Source organism: Haemaphysalis longicornis, unplaced genomic scaffold, assembly GCF_048455015.1.
Source record: "Haemaphysalis longicornis isolate Haplotype H1 unplaced genomic scaffold, Haemaphysalis longicornis Haplotype H1 scaffold_10, whole genome shotgun sequence".
Taxonomy (NCBI): Eukaryota; Metazoa; Arthropoda; class Arachnida; order Ixodida; family Ixodidae; genus Haemaphysalis; species Haemaphysalis longicornis.
In genome coordinates, this window is record NW_027526204.1 from 53318196 (window position 1) to 53334702 (window position 16507).

Below are 16507 nucleotides of genomic sequence, written 5' to 3' on the forward strand. Positions count from 1 at the left end.
TTCTTTTTTGATTTCTTTCGGGCACTTACACCGTGCCCGTTCTTTCGTTTCGCTTCCTAACACTTCTTTCAATGTCGCCATGCTGACCTCTCGGCTGTGGTCTTTGTTTATCCTTGGGGCCGGTTTACGGCAGCCACTGCTGACACCGCTGACACTAGCCACGTCCACAGCGGCAAAAATTAAGAATGCCCGTTTGTAAAAAACACCGTGCACGTTAAAGATCTCCAGGTGTTCACATTTATTCCGGCAGCCATGCGCTACGGCACGTTTTATAGCCCAGGTGTAGCTTCGAATTAATCCACGGAATAATTTTGAAATCAAGAAATCAGCCAGAGCTTGCTCAGCGCATTGTCTACAAGGCATGTAAAGCGGAGAGTTATTGTTGAACTGAAGTTTTCTATCAGAGTCTTATTGCTGCACTACTAATTTCAGTCAGCTGTACTAATCTCGGAATGATCTCTGACACTCATTTGGTGAGCATGTTGATGAGTAAGGCGCACGAGCAATCACAGCCGCAATGGCGGTTTTGTCTTTCGCGCGAGAGAATGCATATCCGTAGAGACTGATTGGAGCGTAATACCCAGAGCGATGAAGTTTACTTTGCACCATTTCATAAAGCCCTGGCTTACAGAACTGGTGTAGATTTGGTGAAACACAAGTTTGAAAGCGGAGGGACCCTTAAACAGGGCCACGGTGAAAGCGATGAAAAAAGATTCATTGTAGCATTTTGCTGAGGAAAGAGGAGAGAGAGGGATGCGAAAAGACACTAAGCTTTACTTAGTAAATCAAAATGTGGGTTGGATTCGTCAGTTAAAGTATAGCCTCCTGTATAACGCCTTTGTTAAAGAATCTACAATATAATACTGCCGAAACGGCCGTTATACCAGAAGAAGCTCGAAGTCAGAACCGTGCTTCATGCAGCTCCGTCCTCCTCGACCTATTGGGTGGGCCTTGTATTCTCACAATGTTAGAGTTTATCAACACTCAAATACCACAGATTAAACATTCCTACGGTATCGCAGAGTTCACACAGCAGGAAGGTCTTCGTAGTACCGTGTTTACTCGCCTAATGATCGCACTTTTTGTTCAAAAACTTGATGGAAAATTAGTGGTGCGTTCATTACGCGGGGTTAATTTTTCGCAAAAAAATTTTGTGCACAGAAAACGCAAGTAAATTATGGGTCAAAATTTTTACGATAGGCGTCATAAACATAACAAAATTATAAAAGAAAACAAAACAAAAACTCCGCACACTGCCACGAGCCGCCTTGCAAAGTGACGCAAAACGCAGTGTTTTTATGAATTACGGAGCACGACGGAACGGGTCAGTTGCGAGGTGACAAGAGTTCCACCAATAAGTGGCTGCCACTGTCACAGTGTGGACATCAGAACAGACCTGGCTGCCAACGCAGCAACCTGAGCGCATTTGTTTCTTTGTCTTCTGAGTACATTAAGTGCATTTAGCAAGGCTTTCTTCCTTATCAATATTGAACGAATACTTGCCGATATCGCTAATATCGGCAAGTGTGCCGCAATAGCCATGACCGCTTTGAAAGGGGAGGAAACAGAAGTACGCACGACCATCATCAGCTAGTTTTGGCACACATACGACATATTACGGCGGGTAGTTTAGGGTGCGTTCATTGCGCGGGAGATAAAAAAATCGAACCTTGACGACAGACTCAAGGGTTGCGATCATTACACGAGTGCGATCAATTCTGCGAGTAAATACCGTAGTTAAGATATAAAATTGGGACTCAAGCAATGACACGTACTCTAAAACTTCTCACCGCAAAATTACGACAACTCAGGAGAAGGTAGGCCGACGAAACAGACAAGTGTCACAATTTTTGTTGATTGTCAATGAAAGAAGTTATAGAGAGTAATAGTGGCTGTGCATGTCAAGGTAAACGAATAAAAAGATGACGCAGTAAGAAGCGACTTAATAGTAGGAACAAATGGAAGCAGGCAATGCAAGCAACACCAAATAAAATCTGCTACCTAGCTATGTACTCTTAAAAAAACAACCAAGAAAACAGGGTTTAAAAAGGCCATGCAAGAAAACAATAATCAACCATGGAGCGAAATCACTGCAATGAACTTGTTAGAATCGACAATGCCATGCAAGATGGCGTAACATATCTTACACTCTACACTGGGTATAGGCAGGTAAAGATGCACGGCACAATTCACCAGATAATATTTTCAGCTTGGCACGATAGTGCATTTGCTGTGTAGAAGAAGCAGCACGCAAAAAAATAAAAACAAATTAAGACAACAATGGGCTGTATGGGAGATTCTGAGGAAAGACGTCTAATCTGGTGCTACTTTTTCCTATCGTCTGTGTGCGGATCAATGTACACGTGTGCCATAAAATGTCCTTATAATATCTTGTATAGCTTTGCTTGTGAGATTATTGAATTCGCTAGTGGGTCTTTGGATCTTTGGCTCTTTGGGTCTTTGGCCGGCAGGATTCCCGGCGCAATGTGTTTGTTGATCATTGGCGAACCATTTTTTGAACGATATCATGTCCATCCTGGTGCAATATTTTATCGGCGCGGAAGATTGGTATCTTTTGCATATTTTCCTTTCTTCATATCCATCGCTCCGCCGCCTGTATTCTTCGGGGTGGCCCCCGAATGTTCTTTGTCCACCTCGTTTCCATCGTTGGTTACGTACTATTTTGCTTATATCTGTCATTTCATTCTACTATGGCAAGTACAACTTTATTTTGCTTATATCTGTCATTTCATTCTACTATGGCAAGTACAACTTCACTGTTATTTACACAGAATCATGGAATTTTTGAAAGAGTCAAACCTTCTTCCTAGAATATTTCGCAGCTGCTTTGAATACTTTTCATTTCAACTTCCCATTAAGAAATGTTTTCGTACTTTTTGCTTTCGCAGTATTTATGTCAAATTTTGTTGTTCATGTTGTCTTGGTAATTGGATATATGCGCTGTACTAAACATAAAACTCACCCCCAGTTTTTATACGTTCACCATGCCGCTTAAGTTTATGCTGAGTGCAACCGCTGTAATGCCTGGCCAGCTATGAAAGAGCTCAGTCAAAATTTATGGCAGTCTGTCCACACAAAGATTCTGTGCATGAGTTTTATTGTGTCACGTAGAAGGGCCGGGCTGCGTAGTGCTGCTGTCCTCTTTGTTGTTCATCTGCCTCCAGTGTCTTTTCTTGCATAGTTAAAAACCACGTTTCCAACGTAAATGCATTGTGCTCGTAACCCTCAGGCGTGTTTTGCGATTGCAAGCAGCTCAACACTACATAGTGAACCAGTTTCGCTTCAGCATTCAGTTTGGGGATATCCTGGCCGCAAATACTACGGTATGCGCGGCTTTAGGCTTCGCTGTTTTGCACAACGTTGTCGTGGATGTTTTACAGGCATGGTGTACGTCAATGGGGGAATAACATGACCTCACGAGGCCTCAGAGTGTAACAAAAGTAACCGTTGTTTACTATAACGGTGTATTCATTAGTGGTCATCAAGTGTAACAAAGTGGATTCTTCGAGAAGGCAAGCGGGGCAGGGGGCGGCAGACGAGATCAAGAAGTTTGCGGGGATAAATTGGTCGAAGTTAGCACAGGACCGGGATAATTGGGTAATAATGGGAGAGGCCTTTGTCCTGCAGTGGTCGTAGAGAGGCTGAAGATGATGATGATGAATATAACGGTGCAACTGCTGGCGTCAAGAGCTCAATAGAGGCATTCTCACAGCTGCTTTACGCGGTCACCTTATATGCCATGTCTACTTCCGACCCACCCCGGTGCCGCAGGTTCTGGCACCTGCGTTGGATATGTGCAGGGTAAACAACGGTGATGGCATTCCACCTTGCAGTGCATATACTTTGCATTTCGAAAATCATTAATTTTTGAAGTTGTAACCCGCAGCAAAGCGATAAAAAATTTGAGGGCTCTATTGCTTATTGAAGTGTTAACCAGAGACCAGGAAGAGACAAATATAACCAAGTTCAAGAACCGAAAAATAAACTTTCACGCAGTTTATTTGTGCTTACGTAAAGCTGTTTGTTTGAATTTCAATTTTAAAAAATTCGCTAGGCGTAAGCATGTAGTGTAGGCACCATTTCATTGTTACCTGGAAAAGTAGCTGTCACCATTGCCCGATTTGCATGAGGAGCTTGCTAGCAAGCGTCCACCTCACACTGTTGTGTCAGTGCAGAGAAGCCATCTGCAAAATGTTCCGCACTGAATGCTAGGTAAAATCAAAGGAAGACTACATGAATGGAAGCCCAAATAAAGCTTAGCAGTTATGTTGGTCTGTGTTATTAGTGCCGGTTTTTCGGATGTATAAAAATGTGCCACCGCATGGTGATGGCTGTAACGGCTACCGTACCTAAATACAAGTGGTTTTCAAAATGTCGCCTGTGCCCTGCACACGCACACACGGAGAGTAGGAACACATCTTCCCGCCCGCAGAATTCACTCAGCCGCAAGAGAGCACGCTTGGTGGCATGCTTTTGATTACACCCACGAGCGATGTTTTATTATTTATACATTTATGTACCTACGGGCACGTTGGGCGTTGTAGTTGAAAGGGAACAGATAATATATATTGCATACAAGCTCGCACACACAAAAATTTGAATTGATTTTTTGAGTGAGCAAACTATTGGGTGATCGATTGTGAAAATAGAATAAAGAACGCGAGTGTATCGGTAAGATAACCCAACTGCTCAATAAAGAAGTCATATGACACCGAGGCTGGAGCCAGCCACACTGTGGGGTCTCCTCTGTGAGAAAACCAAGTTTTTCGCTGCCTGCTGCCCGGGTTGTAGTCACCAAGTCGCTCACGGGAAAAGGGTCAGAGATGGTTTGCCGCGTCAAGGCCACTCGATGAAAGGGAGGACCAAGGCCCATAGTTTGGGCAGGGATTTGATGTTCGGGGAATACCACTACACCACATCAAAACCGTATACTTTAATAAAACAATATACGGGTTGCTGAAAGATTGTTAGCTGCCAACTTCATCCTCGACTACAGCCCCAAACGTACACTAGGAACACTCCGTAAATGAATGCAATAACAGAACGCTCAAGAAGGAACGTTTTTTTTAATAAGTTCTATGAAGTTCACGGTACATGCAGCGAAAACAAGAGGCTACAGCAAAAAATGAAGCACAGTAGCTGGGATGTCAAAGCGTAATCAAAAATATGCCTTAAGAGGCGGGTATATCTATGGCTTCAAGGAGTGTGGATTTTAAGGAATAGATTAGGGGGTGTGCGAAAAAAACTGGGTCGATTGAGATTGAGGGTCTGTGAAGCTTGTTTAGTGCCCTTTATTTCTTTCTTACAGCTCCAACGCCCTAAAAGCCTACACAAATTCTCGTGTCCTTCTGACCTTGCCGAATAAAACTACAGATTATGAATACATCGGAATGTTCTCCGTCACTTTCAAGGTAAGGCTTGGGTAGTAACGCATGATTGGCATATCGGCTACAAGAACGATGTTCAAAAGGTGAACTGAGGGTTATAAAACCAAAAGTAATGTATTTTATGAACTGAAGAAAGCGGCCTAACTACTACACCATGTAAAGTTTAGCATTTGAAGTTTGCAATTCTGTGTGCGTGAACTCTGAAGCGTGTGTGGGCTTTTTTTTTTATCACAAATTCGGTTCCAAGTGAGCTGTACAAGAAAATTGGTTACGGGTCAGCAATTACGAAAGAGCCTGGGTCAGCTGTGGTATTTGTTGCAACAACTAAAAACAGCTAGCACCAAGGTGCAGCATGAGTGCGCGTAGCTCAAATCAAAATTACAGGGAATCGCAGTGCACTCCATTGCTTAGCCCTGATACCATAATTGTAGACCACAATTTTTATGAAAGACGCGAAAAGGAACGAACTTTGGGGAACCTGTACAAGGCTTTAGGGTTTCGAAGTTTATACACTAAATGTTTGCAGTACACAATGAGTAATTGATGTTAGCGCAGAAAGAGGTCCTGAAATAAAAACTGTCTGGGGGACATCCTGGATATAAATGCTCAGGACAGTTATTTTCCATTCATCAAGTATATTATACTTCGAACTTTTATGCCTCTACCTCGCACATAAATGTACAATGTTATGTAGAATGCAATTATGTTTCGTCGCCCGACCCTGGCATGTTAATGATTTTAATTCCCTTTCGTGTAATCTATTTTGTCCGCCATAATTTTGGCTCCTGTTCATGGGCAACTAGTTCGCTTGGAATAGATAAGTACATTTTTATTTACTACACAAATCACCCCCGTTAAACCTTAAACAAATACCCGTGCAAAACATACACGAAAAATGACATTAATTTCTTAAGGCCTTAAAATACCGAAAGACATTATTTGGGCGGGCTGTGCCACACGCGAAAACGCAAAGGCATGAATGTGTTACGCATGATGGTGATAATGGCCAAAAAGACAAATGCACTCGTATTTTAGAAGTTCTAACGGTGAGAAAAACGACTTGTAAGGCATAAAAATGTGTTTTTGTGACAGAAAACGTTATGGGAAATAGTGTTTTCTAAAAAATGGTGCGAGCCGTTTCTAAAAATGGGTCCAGCAGCTGACATCGCCTTCCAGCTGTAGCCAAATCCTGAAAATTCAAAATGACGAGTGACACCTTTAGCCGCTGTAACTTCGTAGTCTACAGAACTTTGCCACCAAGAGTGGGTAAAAAATCATCTTATTTGTAAGTTCAGCTACGTGTTCCCGTCAGCACTCTGGTGCTAAGAGTTTCGTTGGTTTCATTTGGTGCTCATCGCGTTCGAGAGTCGGCAGATTTAAGGCGTTCGTGAAGGCGAATGAGTTGTGCTGAACCCCTTAAACCAAAAATGACATTAGAGCAAGTGGGGTTAAATTTTTGCGAGTAGCAGAAAATAATGGCATTAAAACGTAAGGCATTAAGTACCTAATGCCATTTTTCGTGTATAAGGCGGTTAACAAAATTCAAAGGTGATTACCTTGGAAACGAATAAAAAATTGTGAGAGAAGATGACACTTCTTCACCCAAGAGCACTCACAGATGCAAGGTTTTCTTGTTAAAGCAAAAGTACTCTTTATTGCGACAAAAAAAACAATATATTTAAAGCTCACTTCACTATTTCCAGCACGCACGCTTGCAGCAATAACAAGCAATGGAAAATATAAATCAGGACAGTTGTTATCGGTAGGCTAGGCAAAACAATATTTTGAATGTTGAGGTATTTGGTGTCACTGGAACTTGAGACTTCAGAATAAACAATACTACCGGTCTTGGCGTATACGCACACCGACGGTAGACATACGCCTTGGGTCTCGAAATGGTAACGTGGAAACAAGAATTAACGCTCACCAGAACAAAATGCCTCAACGTAGTGCAAGATGACCCCTTTATAACTCTTTCATTGACCCCTTTATTCAGTGACCGCTTTATTTATTGACCTTTTTATAATTCTGATCTTACTACGCTAGCACGAATTTTCATATGAGCGATTCTTGCTCAGAATTATTTACCGTTGTGCATTTTAAATGGCGCGGTGCCTCAGTGGCTAAGGCATTGTGCTTCGGAGCACGAGGTCGGGGGTTCGATTCCCGGCCGCGGCGGCCGCTTTTCTGATGGAGGCGAAAAGGAAAAACGCCCGTGTGTATGAGATTTCGGCGCACGATAAAGATCCCCAGGTGGTCGAAATTATTCCGGAGGCCTTCGCTACTGCGCGCCTCATCGCCTGCGTTGCGTCGGCACGCATAACCCTACAATAAATAAATAAATAAATAAATAAATAAATAAATAAATAAATAAATAAATAAATAAATAAATCAATCAATCAATCAATTTAAATGTAAAGAAAACGTGTTGTTTATTGTTTTTTACGCTGGCCGATAGTTGTGTGGCATGTGTAAGCGCGTTTCAGTTGAGGAAGATAAATAACTCTTCTCTAGCCACTGAGACGCATGCCAAAGATTTACCGATTAGCAGGGAAAAAAATCTCGCAGCTACAACAGCCCTAAATACACGAGGAAATATGCTATGAGTGAAACTTAAGCGCAAACAGACACAAGGACGAGAAAGGGAAACGACACCAGCGCTTACTATCAACTGAAAGATTTATTAATATCGAAAACACATTTGTACCACACCAAGACCTAACAATCAAGCACGTGTGACCGTCGCACAGCTTACGGCGGTACACGAGGACAACCGCACTATTTCCTTATCTTTTTCTTTCCCTCATCTTCTACCCACTCTCCTTAAGAAGTTGCACTTATTTATCTAGAATACTCCGCGACGGGTGACTTACACAATCAGAACCCTTTATCCGGATATGCAAGGCTTCAGCAATTTCCCTGGTAGCATGGTCTCTGTGCTTAAAAACTTATTGCGTGTCTGTGTAGCATGGCTTACAACCGCAGTCTGAGCAGTGCACCGCCAGGTGTGTGTAGGGCCTTCCGTTCAAGGACGAAAGATGCTCCCTCAAGCGTACATTGAGACAGCGGCCGGTCTGGCCGACGTACACCCGGTCACAGGACAATAGAATGCAGTACACAACATTGGTCATCCACCGAACAAATTGGAGTCTGTGTTTTATCAAACAGCCACGTCGGGGAATATTGTCTCGGGAATCGAGCCTGCTGCTCACCATGCTGCATAATCTGCCTAGCTTGTTCCTGGCCGAGAAAACCACCTTAACCCCGAATCCGTCAGCCGTCTTCTTAAGGCGATGCCACAGTGTATGTACATAAGGGATGACCGCCATTTTTTAGATGCAGAGCATCTTTTGCTCGGGGCTATGTCCGTTATTCGTTGGCGTCTGCACCTCTCCTTGTAATCCCCCTCTCCACGCCAGATGCGCGATAGCGCGCGCATGCGCGCCTCTCCCTTCGTTGCCCTCTCTACGCCAGCTCTATACGCCTCGAGCGCGGCCTGTAGGGGCGCCACTGAAATCCCCCTAGCGGCCCGTTTCGAAAGCAGGCGTGGGAGTCCGCGCCCCGCTCCCCAGTGCCGCCGCTGCTTTTGCGGCACGTCCACGACTGAGATTTACCATTTGTGAGCGTTTGAAATTCACGTTTGTGTGGAGCAGTCACTCTGCTCGCAAATGGGGTGTGTTTACGAGAGTGTAAATGTTTCCGACGCGATCTTAGTGTGGTATTTTCGGTCAGTATAAGCGCCAGGTGAATGTCACAGGCCAGCGTCGCGGAATCGGCGTATGATGGAGGCGATTGTAGTTACACTGATCTGAATTTACTATCCGTGTCTCCGTAACCACCGGTTCCTCAGATGTTCATGCTACGGCTATACACTACGATTTAAATCGGTTTTGTGCGCTTACATAATCAGCGGAGCACTCATACCTGACAGCACACCAGTTACGTTTGCCAATATTATACCTCAGATATTGATCACCACCATTTACAAGCCAGTCTGTGTTAATTTCGCAAATATTCAACAAAAGTACGATGGACAATGCATAATTATACTCGGGGATCAGCACACGACAGAGTCGTCTTGTCGTGAGGTACGCGCCCGCAGACCTTCATCTGCTACCTATATCCTCTGCGAGCAGCGCGGAGACGGGCTTACAATATAATCCGCGTCCGCGACTAAATGCTTCTTCGAAATATCGTCATATGGCACAGGAAGCCTGCAGAATAAACCAGAAACTGAAATCACAGGGCCTTATCACATACCACACTCATCCAACGACACATTTCATCGCTTGTTGAACAGCCTACCCTGTATACTTCCAAAAATGCATCCGCCGTACGATCAGCTCTTCGTTGAAGTAGAAAAACAAAAGGAAAGTGAACGCGAGAGTTATGTGTGGGATTACTAAAACGTTCATTGCTTGATTCCGCTCCGCATTTCTACACGGCATCCCCTCCGCCCGCGTATTCCCAAACCATATCCTGTAGGGGCCCAGGCCGACCACACCTTCTAAGCAGGGGCGCAGCCAATGAGGTTAAAAAATAGCAATTTTTTAACCTCCTTGGACGCAGCACCGTGACGTCTCTACCTATATGTGCGAGACTTTATGCGATGTGCATTTTTTCTTTTTTTCCCCTCCCCTCGTTTCGGCTGCTTTGCAAGCGGCCGATGGTTCAGTAGCTGTACAATCAGTAGTTGTACAATCCAACTATTACTTAGCACTTGGTTGGTATATATTTTCGATATTGTTTCCCTAAATTGTTATGACCAGCAGTGCAAATTATGAAGAATTTATGACCGAGTGTAAAACGTGTACGTTTGAGCTGGTGTCTTTCTTATCAATGTATCACCCTTGCAAGAACGATTCTCATCTTCCATTGCTATTAACAAAAGGTCAATGTTTTCCTTAGTGGCACTGTTCCTGATAAAGAATAAGGCAGTGAAGTTAATGTTAACGAAATTCAATGTAATAGTGCTTATGAAAGTGCCAAAATGTAGCAGCCCATGAAGCTGTAATATTTCGCAAGAGTAGGACAGTTTGTAAATGTAGTCATGGGTAATTGGCTGCCTTTCCTGTAATCCTTACCTGCAGCACCGAATCGTGTTTTGAGGTGTGTATATAGTGAAAGAGCACCCAACTCAATTGTATACCCTTCTGTGTGCTGTAGGATGAGCTTTCAATGAGGGTGTTTGCTTTCCGGAACGTGTATGATTGCCACATGAGCGTGAAAGCGTCCATCCGCGCGCGCGCAATTCGAGCACCGAGTCGAGCGCTTATCTAGGAACACGATCGGAGGTCAGCGTCAACTTGCAGGTGCCCAAGAAGAGCGCGGAGAGTTCAGGGGCTCAGGTACAAAAGGTTAGCTTCTGCAACATGTGCGTCAGCTTCGCCAGCGCCACAGGCCAGCCCCGTCCAGGGAGCGAAACCGTCGGCCGCCTGCCAAGCAGCCGAAACGAGGGTAGGGGGAAAAAAAGAAAAAATCCACCTCGCATGAAGTCGCGCACAAATAGGTAGAGACGTCACGGTGCTGCGTCCAAGGAGGATAAAAAATTGCAATTTTTTTAACCACATTGGCTGCGCCCCTGCTTAGGAGGTGTGGTCGGCCTGGGCCCATTGCGGGATATGGTTTGGGAATACGCTACCCGCCCCCCCTCCCCCCCCCCCCCCCCACTGATTTCTCGCGAAATAGCAGTGCATTTCGCGTATAGTTGGTCTAGTGAAACCTACCTGGCGTAAGTTTAGACGAATGTCTTTAGCATGCCAGAAGCTGCATTGTTTTTTTTTCATTTCCGTTAGAGCTATTACGTTTCTAAATTCCGCATTGGCACAGCATTTATTTTTCTGTGGTTTCATTTCCTTGGTTCTTGCTATATGGCGTGTGTGGGCACATATTTAACAACGCACAGGCTTGGAATATACTTTACATTCTCGCATGGTTTATATTCTTATAAAAAGCATACGTTATTGTCCGGGATTGGGTAATCACATCCCCGAAACATATTTGTCTGCGGCGTTTATATGCGAAACGATGCCGCATTCGTTGTCCACGCTGCAAAATGACGCCAACCTCTCATTGCGCCAGTATCAGATCTAAACGAAGCGTCAGTCGAATTCATTTGTGCCTGATATTTTGGAGGTGACATGGGTGATATGTTGCTGCCGTCGCCGACGCCCGGAAGAGCGGCGACGAAGCGCGCAGAACCGCGTCCCCGGGTAGCTCTTGCAGGCGATCGCGTACTGTACGAAGACGCAGCTGCTTTTTAAGTGACCTAAACGTACTCTTTGCCTATAGTCGTCACCATAACAAGTTTTTTTACGGCGCGGAAAGGCGAAAAGAAGCGAAATAGAACCAAAACACTGCACGAGCCCCTATCAGTCACGCAGCGCAAATCCCGTCAACGCCGCGGAGAAGCGGCGGCAGGCGGCGCAGCGATCGCGAAGCTCGAGGCCTATATATAATCGCATGCACGCGCCGCTGCCTCAGTTGCTTCGTCTGATGTGTCTCGCTCCGGCGTCTGATGAGTACCGACAGTCCTGCTAGCGGATTGGCTGACACAAGTTCAGCCAGCATCAGCCAACCAATTAACAGAGCCGTTTGTCAGAGAGGAACTCTGAGGTGATGCGAAGCATTGCGCAGTTTCCAACAACGTTCACGCGATGTGGGTAACCAACGCAAGTGAAAATAAAGGGAACTCCGCGATGCTTTGCATCACCTCAGTGTTCCCCTCGCGAAGATGGTGTAATTTTGTTACTCTGGTTGGTATCTGCTATGTGATTATTTATTTATTTATTTATTTATTTATTTAGGGGTACTGCAATCCCCTGAAGGGATTTTCGCAGGTGGGTACAAAAGACGAAAATATTAGCATATAACACCAGGAAAACAAATGGAACAGTCACTCACATTTCACATAGTAGGCAGCCATATAACAAACGTCAAACAAAGGACTATCACTTGCGTTTCACAAACGTAATCAAACGTAACAAAAATAGTACAGATGAAACATCAGTCTCATTTTATGAAAAGAAAACAAAGCTAACAGAGAAGTAAAATTATTTTCTCTGCTTTTCTAGACCAGCAGCAAAGGATGCTAAAGATTGTTTTGTAACTTGATGGTTATTTCAACTATTCCAATCCTGCACAGTTCTAGGGAAAAAAGAATATTTGAAGCAATTATTGCGGGTACGGAACGGAGTTATTGTACGAACATGGCGTTGTCTGGTGGCGTAACCTGAAGAAAATGAAATAATTTTTACAATATCCATCTTGTAATGCCCATTAACTAATTCATATAAATATTTAAATCGGGATATGGGGTTTATTTCTGAAATTGAGGGTAAGGTAGCTCTAAAAGTTCAGTTACCGAGTTTCGTCTATAACTGTTATATATGAAGTGAACTGCTCTTCTTTGTATTTTTTCTACTTTATGAATTTTAGTTTGAGTAAATGGATCCCAGATGACCTCTGCATAATCAAGTAGGGGTAGGACTATCGATATGTAAGCGGACGGATGGAGATGAAAGTTTCAAAGTCCTTCGTAAAAAGAAGAGTTTCTGATTAGCCTTAGAAGTTACTATGTCAATGTGTTTTGTCCAGTTAAGATCGTTTGTTATCCATAACCCAAGATATTTGAAGGATTGAACCTTTGAAAGAATGGCATTGTTTGTAAAGTATTAAAAATTTAATTGGTTTTTCTTATGAGAAATGGGTATGTACACCGTTTTTTCAAAATTGATTGACATTTGCCAAGCCTCGCACCAGGAAACAACCTTGTTTAGTAACTCGTTTAACAAAACTTGGTCCTTTGTGGATTTTATTTCAGAGTAACGCAATCGTCTGCATAGAGCCTAATATTTACAGGGACATGGTTTTCTATGTCGTTAATATACAAAATAATAGTGATGTGTGAACCCTTTCAACTGCTTCACAAGACGCTGATAGATTGCCTGGAGCACGGAGAGGGGAAAGCCAGCGTTCTGCACCCGTTCTGCAGTTCGGTGTATGACCAATGTTGTGTACTGCATTCTATTGTCCTGTGGCCGGGTGTACAGTCGCGTGCGATATGAAGGTAATCGTGCGAGCGTCGACCGACCACGACGATAACGCCCCCACGCGGACTGTTTTACACTGCCTGGGTCATGGTTTACGCATTCTTCTCTCCCTCGGTCGCTGTTTATTCTAGCAGCCATCACTCCAGCAGCAAAATCAATAACCCCTTCCTCTTTTTTTTTATTGCGCATGCAGCGATGACGTCCTACTCGTGGTATTTTACAGCAGTTCTCGAAAAGGTGCGCAGAAACGCATTCTCGGGAAATACTGGACATTTATAACAATGGGTGCTGTCGTTGCTCACGATAAACAAGAAAAAAAAAACGCCCACGTGATTGCAACAACACAAGATCACCACAGAGCGGAAAGGATGGTTTACTTGCCGCGGGAGTGATCACTGCTTGATGGAACAGCGACCGAGAGAGAGGAGAATGCATAAACTAGGCCCCAGTCGCTCCGAAAAAGGCCGCGCGGGGGCGTTATCACCTTTATCGGTCGAAGCTCGCGCGATTACCTTCAAATCGCACGCGACTGTACGTCGGCCAGACCGGCCGCTGTCTCAATGTACGCTTGAGGGAGCATCTTTCGTCCTTGAACGGAAGGCCCTACACACACCTGGCGGTGCACTGTTCAGACTGCGGTTGTAAGCCATGCTTCACAGACACGCAAGTTGTTTTTAAGCACAGGGACCATGATACCAGGGAAATTGCTGAAACCTTCCATATCCGGATTAAGGGTAATGATTGTATAAGTCATCCGTCGCTGAGTATTCTAGATAAAGAAGTGCAAACTTCTTAAGGAGAGGGGGTAGAACATGAGGGAAAGAAAAAGAGAAAAACATGGGCCAGTTGTCTTCGCGTACCGCCGTACGCATGTGCGACGGTCACACGTGCCTGATTGTTAGGTCTTGGTGTGGTATAAATGTGTTTTTTATTTTAATAAATCTTTCAGTTGACAGTAAGCACTGGTGTCGTTTCCCTTTCTCGTCCCTGTGTCTGTTTGCGCTTCAGTTTCACTCGTGGATATTCACCAACTAGCTCGTCTCTCCTATTTGCTTCAGAAATATGCTAAGTTTTAATTCTGGCGCCACTTCAGCACTGACTAGGAATTGAAGAATTTTGTTACGTCTTTTTTTTTTCTCCACCGCCCGCGGCGGTTCAGTGGCTAAGGCGTTGGGCTGCTTAGCAGGAGGTCACGGGTTCGATTCGCGGCCGTGGCGGCCGCTTCTCTAATGGACGCGAAAAGCAGAAACGCCCGTGTGCACGAGATGTAGGCGCACGTTAAAGATTCCCAGGTGGTCAAAATTAATCTTGCGCCCTCCACTATGGCACGGCTCATCGCCTGCGTTGCGTCGGCGTGTTAAAACCCAAAATCAATCAATCAATCAATCAATCAATCAATCAATCAATCAATCAATCAATCAATCAATCAATCAATCAATCAATCAATCAATCAATCAATCAATCAATCAATCAATCAATCAATCAATCAATCAATCTTCTTTCGTCCTGAAATGTTTGCGCATAAAACAAACGCGTCGGCGCATCATTCAGCTTAAAAGAGTAGGGCTGACGATGTGCGCGATCCCTTTAGCACTAGGAAAACAGCAGACACACAGAAAGAACGACGGGGGAACTAACAACTGATTTATATGAGGAAAACATTCTCTTTCAAGGTGTAAATTTCTTTGCCATGGTGACTCAAACGGTAAAAACATTGATTGATTGATTGATTGTAGGGTTTAACGCGCCGACGCAACGCAGGCGATGAGGCGCGCCGTAGTGGAGGGCTCCGGATTAATTTTGACCACCTGGGGATCTTTAACGTGCGCCGAAATCTCGTACACACGGGCGTTTTTGCTTTTCGCCTCCATCAGTAAAGCGACCGCCGCGGCCGGGAATCGATCCCGCGACCTCGTGCTCAGCAGTGCAACGCCTTAGCCACTGAGCCACCGCGAAACGGTAAAAACATGACTACAAAGGAATGCAAACCTCTCCGAGGCCCCAGAAAGTCTACCTTCTCAGCTTCTCAGCGCGTTCACTAACAACACACGACCTGGTTATCCGCGCGAAAAGCTAAGACTTGGCTTGCGTACCAGGGTATACCAGCAGCAATACTGAAATCTATGTCAACATTTTTCCGTAATTGAGACTGCTTTTCTTTAACAGCAAGAATAGGGCATTATGAATGGGCAGCGAGAAATGGTAGCTGAAAGATGCCCTAGTGGGTGCAGTGCTTCATCTAGATAAAGTCTTTGGTCAAGGTACACAAACCCACTCTGTCCCGCGAAGATTAATTCTGCGCTCTGCTGCTGCACCACGAAACATTCGCGTCATAGTTTCACATACGCATTTCAAATATGCTCTACATTTATGTGGTTATTCGATTAGACGGTGAAATAGCACTGCGAATTCTCATCTACACAGCATCGTAAAGCGAAATGCCTTTAGCCTTGTAACAGAGATGAGCGGTATAGCCCAAATTTAATGTGCTTTTAAGCACCAGTGACCAGCAGAGAATGTGTCGTCTTTTTCAGCTTAACTTCGGCCACGTGAATATCCCGGCTGGTTTCGAACTACCAGCGCCACAACAGGTGGCGAAAAGCGTGGTGGGTTCGCAGCACGGGGTGCAAGCCCTAGAGGTCGTGCTCCCGGACAGCGCCACAATAGAATTGAAGGAATTCGACTACGACGGCACTGCCACAGGTGAGCAGGTGCCCTGACGCATTGTCCAAGAACTAGCGACTACGGAATCGCCTAGAGAACAATCATTCTTGCTGGAAGCGACTGCACCAAAAATGGTAGTCTGTTTTGATGAAACCGGTGGCTGCAGCTAAGGTAAAGATCTGTGTGAAAAATTAGCGATGCCGAGTATATGACTATACGCATATTTTGGAACTTACAACTACGACATACCACAGATAGAAGCTTTTTAAGGGAATATTAGCAGGGTTTTTAATTTTAGCTGCCTCACTGGGAAAGGTATGATAGAAAATTGTCCCGGAAATCAGGATAATTTATTGTATTTATTCTGCTGGAGCCACATGCACC

The 16507-nt window shown here is 44.5% G+C and overlaps 1 protein-coding gene across 1 annotated transcript in view; it reads left to right on the forward strand.

Annotated features, from left to right (window-relative positions):
- Nucleotides 1-16507, forward strand: part of LOC144159833 (protein Skeletor, isoforms B/C-like) — a 45025-nt gene that overhangs the window by 14373 nt on the left and 14145 nt on the right. Inside the window, exons 4-5 of the mRNA XM_077691503.1 lie at nucleotides 5330-5432; nucleotides 15994-16162. Of these exons, the coding sequence (XP_077547629.1) occupies nucleotides 5330-5432; nucleotides 15994-16162 (272 nt within the window). The remainder of the gene's footprint in view (nucleotides 1-5329; nucleotides 5433-15993; nucleotides 16163-16507) is intronic.